The sequence below is a fragment of the Nestor notabilis genome, unplaced genomic scaffold (genome assembly GCF_000696875.1).
Source record: "Nestor notabilis isolate BGI_N333 unplaced genomic scaffold, ASM69687v1 scaffold27357, whole genome shotgun sequence".
NCBI classification, from domain to species: domain Eukaryota; kingdom Metazoa; phylum Chordata; class Aves; order Psittaciformes; family Psittacidae; genus Nestor; species Nestor notabilis.
Genome location: NW_009937319.1, coordinates 32876 through 39096, shown reverse-complemented (window position 1 = coordinate 39096; position 6221 = coordinate 32876). Strand labels below are relative to the sequence as shown.

Below are 6221 nucleotides of genomic sequence, written 5' to 3'. Positions count from 1 at the left end.
TGAGTCACTGGCAGAAGTTCACTAAATTCAGTCCAGGGTTTTACTCAGATCTGCTATTTAGACCTAAAAAATGTTATCATAAAAATGTAGGCATGTTTGTTATGCAGGGAGTATAATGTCTTAATTGAAATGGAACCAGAAACTGTTTAAAAAACTTCTATTACATTTCACATGACAGACATTACTGTATAGTTTTAACATCTGTTGTAAGACCAATATGTGAGTTTTAGCCTTTGTCTGACTATAATTCTTTTGATTTCAGTGAAGTTGCACCCACTTAAATCCTGATTGAATTTGTCTCAGATGATTGGTTTTTTAATTGTATGATTTAATTTTCTTTATCTCCAACCCAGTGTTGCAGTATGGAGCTTCAGAGCATGTTAGAATAAGGTCAATAATGGATCCTTTCTTTTTCCTTTTTTATTTTCACAGTTACAGGGATCCATTAAAAGGAAACTGGAAGATGACAGCTCTCCTGCCTCCAGCGGCATGCCTGATGTCATTTTCCCAAATGACAGTAAAAGACTTTGTCTTGACGATGTAAACCTTGCCATGGGCCAAGGTGCCAATCCTAATGTGGCATGTCCAGAAATGCAAAGTTCTTCATTCCCCACTGGTCACAGTGCTTCCTCCCTGGGAGTCGCAGGTCATCCAGTGCTCCTTGAAAACAATCACATAAATGGTGGTGGCATTGGTTCCCCATTTTCAGTGCCGCCCAACACAGAAATAAATCAGAAGGGATCAATAGGAGGGCAAAACAATAATATTGTCCACTATGATGAGAAAGGAAACAGCTTACAGTCTGTGGACCAAGAGCTGCAAGATCTATTGGAAGAGCTGACAAAAATGCCTGATCCTTCTCCCAATGACCTGGACCTGGAGAAGATTTTGTGCAGCAAGGCTGAAGAGCCACTTGGGCTAAGTCATTCTCAGCCAAGCATAAGTACCACTCCAAAGTCCTCCCCACAGACCTCCCACTTGGAGAACCATGTTGCTAACAAAGATTTTTCTCCAGGTTGCAATCCGACCAGTGGAGGATCTCCTCAGATGAGACCATCATCTGCTGGAGCTAACTTCCAAGTTCCTTCCTCAAACAAACCTGTTGCATCACCCATCTCTACAGCAGCTCAGAGCAAGAACCAGCCACCACCTATGCTTCCAGTACCCTTACCTAACATACCTGGCTCCAACTGGCATGCTCAGCAGCTAAAGCAGCTGGCAGCTAGCAAGCAGGTGTCTACTACTAAGCAACAAGTACAGCCTCCTAGCTGGCCAACTATGTCTCCTCCTGGTCTCTCTCCACCTTACAGGGCAGGATCATCCCCACACCATCAACCTTTCAGTCCTCAAAATGTAATGGTGTCTGGCATGCCTGCTAATAATTTACCAGGAAACATTCAGAGTCCTCAAAACACCCTGCTTTCAAGCATGACTTCCAGCAGCACCCCATCTAATGGCCCCTCTCCTCCCTATGGGTCTGAGAAGCTCTCCAGCCCAGCTCTGAACCAGCAACCCTTCAGCCCACAGAGCTCCATGCTGCCCACCCTGACAGCAGCCAGCTTACCAGCCAACAGCATTAAAAGTCCACAGAACAACTTGGTTGCCAGCATGGCCTCCACAAATACTGGACCTTCTCCACCGTACAGGCCAGAAAAGCTGTCAAGCCCGGCACTGCATCAACAGCCCTTCAGTCCTCAAGGTACATTAATCTCTAACATCACTCCCACCAGCAACCCCACGAGTATGCAGAGCTCACTTTTTAAATCAATGACTACAAACCAGTCCAAAAATATGAACATGATTATGCAACAGCCATCCACTAGCTTACAGCCAGGTCTGGTGGCTGAGAGCCCTGTTAGCCAAGACCAGTTTTCTTTCAATAACACCAAACCACTGTCTCACTTTGCCTCAGAGTCAGCTACTCAAAAGATACCACCTCTGACAGCAGGACAAGGGCAGCAGTCCCTCATTCACTATCTCCAGCAGCAACAGCCGCAGCAGCAGCAGCCGTCTCCAGCCACACAGCAGCCCCAGCAGACTAACAACAGCCAGTTTCTGCAGCAGCAGTTTCGGCAGCTGATGCAGCCACATCGGATTCAGAGGCACATGCAGCCTGCCACATTGCCATCTCAAAGCAGACAGGTGAGAACATCTCTTCTGTATTACAGGGCTTGGGTGAAAATCCTGAGTTATTAGCTTTCTTACTTTTACTTTCCTTGGTGTTTCAAATGCAGTGGCGCTAAATTTCTGGAGTGTGCACAGTGTATGCATGGACAAGGCAATAACAATGTTCTGGTGTTATCAGAGTAACTTTATTTATTTCTTCAGTTGAAATATCCCGTAATTGCACTCTGCATTGTCTCTTATAGCCAAGTGGAGAACTTTTGTGCTATTAGGCAAAACACATTTCATGCCATTAAAATAAATTATTTTTATGTGTATAGGTGGTTGTGCTGGTTTTGTCTGGGATAGAGTTAATTTTCTTCCTAGAGCTAGCATGGAGCTATGTTCTGTATGTATTCTTAGCTTATATTGTAAGCTGTAGAGATGTTCCTGTAACATGTTTCTCATCATCTTTTAGTGGAAGTATCTTTTCTTAATGTCCTTCAAGAAACTGATCTATGTGTTATGCTTCTGAGGCTAGAAAACATAAGGTGGGGTGAGAAGCAAAGTTAAAATATGACTCCATGTACAGCTGGTTGAACAGTACAGCTCCTGAATAGCAGAGGTAGACTTGAAATACCTGTTGCTAGCACTTGCCACGAGCAATGCCCTACTTTGGATGAGGGCCATTCCCCACCTTCTGTTGATCTGTGATACCAACCAAGCTGGTAAATGCAGAAATGCAGCTGGCAGCAGTGAGACACAGCCCTCATTTCTCTCCAGGAACTTCCGCCTGAGACTCAAGGAGAGGCACAAAGTACCATCCCCTACACCACCCGCCGGAGATTCACTGTGAATGTGGACTTCAGGGCAAGGAAGGACTTGGGGGCTTGGTCTGAGAGCAGCCTGGGTGTGAGGAATAAATAGCTATCTTCTTGCGATCAAGAATAGTAGGAAGCATTGAACCTCACCACCAAAGCCACATACCTTATTAGGCTGAATCAGCTTTGGAAGCAGAATCCTTCAAGTTGCTTAGTTGTGCACACAGGCACTCCACCAACTCCTCATGAAGGATTGAAACACTTCTCACCCAGCAAAAGAGAGCTTGATTTCTGAAGCTGTGCTAGGATTTGCTGGGGAGTGTGGAGCTTAGCTGGGGAATATGCTCCAGAGCCTGGATTATTTTGCTCTTCCTCTCTGCTAAGTGACTGGTTCTTACAGAGGTGGATTTCTTCAGTGTAGGTGACTTGGTGTAACCTGTCTTATGGTAGCAATGAGAAATAAGGGGATAATTACTAAAAGCCAGCTTCTTTGTAGTAAATCAATGAGGTGTATTCTCATTGTGTCACTTCAGGATCAAGTCACTCTTTTCCAAGTTGTGCACACTTAGTACTCAGTATTTCAATGCAACAGCTTAAAACAGACAACTGGGCAGGACTGGTGACTTGCCAAATTTACTTACCAAATACGTAACGTGTAACAATATGGCATGGATAGTTCACTTTAAAGGGTTATCAATATAACCCTAATTCAACAAAGGCCTGAAGCAATTATGTTGCTATAAGCATATGAAGACCCTGTTTGTGTGCAGTGGGGCCCAAATTAAACACAAAGCAGAGGGTCTTGCTGGCTTGGGATCTAGGAGTATGGGTGGGCAGTGAGATTGAAATGAGTAAATGGCTGCAGCTTCATGAATTACAGCCTATCAGATGGTTTGCTCTGGAGGCAGTGTGGGTGCTTTACTGCATCTCGGATGATGGCTAGTAAGTTGTTAACTGCAGTAACATGATCGCTTTTGATTGTGTGTCCATAACCTTTGAGCATATTTCTTTTTTCTGGCTCTGCTGCTGGGTGGAATTGCCACATCCCTGTTGGATTCCTGAGGTTTCCTGTGCCCTAGTTTTCCCTGCTTTGCATTTTGCATTTTTGTCTTACACCTCTGATCCCCCTACATCACTGATCTGCCAGAAAAGAAGGAGAAAAATTCCTGGACTGAGTCTCTTTAATTGGCCAGAATAGTCCCTCTTCCAGCAACTTTCCTAGTGCTCTGCCTGTGCTGTGTTTTAGCTGATTCTCCCATTGGAGAGAGTTGTTAGAATCCGGTGGCTATTAGTAAAGATCAAGGACAGTTAAGGCAATGATTACAGGTGATGAGCATTTTACATTTTCAGACTAGTTACATAAGCTTATGGTGCCTCCGTCATTTTACAAGGAACACTTATATTGCAATAATTACACACCAGATGACAGTGCTTCAGTTGTACAGTCTGTTGAGCTGTGGAAGAAAGATGGTGGATGTTGAGGAGTGGAGCATTTCATTAGGTTTTGATAACTTTACTGCAAATCTTGTAGAAGTAAATGGACCCTGAGTGATGAATTAAAAGAAAAATGACATAGAAAAAATACTTTAGGTGGGAAACCTTAAAATTCTGGGGTACTTGCTATGTTTCTTTGATTCTAGCATGTTGATCTGTTACTTGTCTGCAATAGATTTCTTATTTTCATTGAGACACTGATACTGAAATTTTGGACCTGACCTGCTGTGCACCAGTTTCACTCCATTGTAGCAAAGTAGCTCCAGTGACTGTGGTTTTGATTTCCAGCAGTGTACCCAGAGCTGAATTTGAGCTTTTCAGCATCTCCAGTGACGCAGATTCCTTCCTAAGGCAGGTGATGAATGTGACTTCTCAAGCATGGAGCAGTTGTTTCATTAAAAGGCAGTATGTTAAAGGTTCAGAAGACAGGGGACACAACTTCAGCATCTTCAAAAATTAGTAACCTTCTGGTGGAAAGTTGCCTTTTTTAGCCTCATTCACAGAAATTCACTCAATGAAAACCAGCAGCATTCCTTGGAATGTTGTTTAGTGTTTAGAAGTCATCCCCTTGCTCTGTGTGTGTGTGTTTGTAAATGTGACTAACATCTATAAAAAGAAGGCATAGTGCTTTCTTCTTTTGAGCAAGAGGTGCAGCTTTGTGCGGGAGCAGAATGTGGATGGTGGCCAGTTGGAGGGAGAACAATAAACCATGAAATCTGATCCTTGTAGCAGGCAGAGCAACATGGGGAAGAGAGCAGCGCTGGGACACAGCCCTGGAGTGAGATTTTTGCTGTTGTTTCAGTGCATATTAAAGCAAAGACTCTGCTTTCCAAAAGCTGGGTTACTACCCACAGCTCTACCACTTCTGTACCTCATGATACATCTCTTAAGCGTAATCAGTGTGCATCCCTGATCCTGTATTGCCTGGACAACTGGTAAATCTGATAAGGGCTAATCTTTTCCCATCCGAAGCACTATGTCTTTATTCTTGAGCATTGACAGATATTGATTGAGGCACTGACGGGTTGCACTGTGTGATATTGCAAAGCCTGGTGGTGCTAACATTGCTCTTGTGGATGTGTACAGGTTTTCATTTTACTCATGTAGGACTGATGCTTGCAGAGTGAAATTATACTCAAAGGTCTGGACTCATAAATCCACAATGTAAAGACAGTAGTAAATGCCAGAGAGTCAAAGACAGTCTCCAAAACTATCACACACTGTTTTCTGGGCTTAAGCTTAGCCACTTGACTTTATTGGCTGTTTCTGGGGGAATGAAAAACTGCATTTGCCCAAGCAGGTTGAATAGTTGGGCATCTCCCAGATTTTCCTGACTAAATACAGTTCGGACTTGAAGATCTGTTCTGGCATGTCAGATACATTGAGCCCAATTCTGCCTTCAGCAATGCTGATACCGTATCACCATTTCCAGAAGAGCTCTTCTTTTACTCTCACCAATATACGAACAGACAGAGGTCTTTGTGAACGGGAAGGAGGGTTCCCCTGAGGGCAGGAAAACGAACCAGTAATCTTTGCAGTTTAAGTCAGTGGAATAAAAGAAGCCCTTTGGGTGGCTGTTACTTTTCCAAGCCCAAGTTTGTCCAAGTTAAAACCTGAGAGACTCAGGGAGGAGGGACAGTCCTGCCCACTGCCCTGTGTGTAAGATGTTGGAAACTGAAACACAACTTAAAAGGTTGTTTTGTTGGGGAGACGTAGCTAATAAATAGCCATTGTTTGGGTGAGACACACAGTGCATTTCTGAGCTTCGCTTGTGCTGTAGGAACTGAATGTGCTATTCTTAAA

General features: G+C 43.8%; 1 protein-coding gene across 1 annotated transcript in view; it reads left to right on the top strand.

Annotated features, from left to right (window-relative positions):
* Nucleotides 1–432: 432 nt before the first annotated feature.
* The window catches only part of MAMLD1 (mastermind-like domain containing 1), a gene marked incomplete at its 5' end in the record, with an annotated part of 32955 nt that continues 27166 nt past the window's right edge, over nt 433–6221 (top strand). The window contains 2 exon segments of the mRNA XM_010018783.1: nt 433–1699; nt 1913–2142. Of these exon segments, the coding sequence (XP_010017085.1) occupies nt 433–1699; nt 1913–2142 (1497 nt within the window).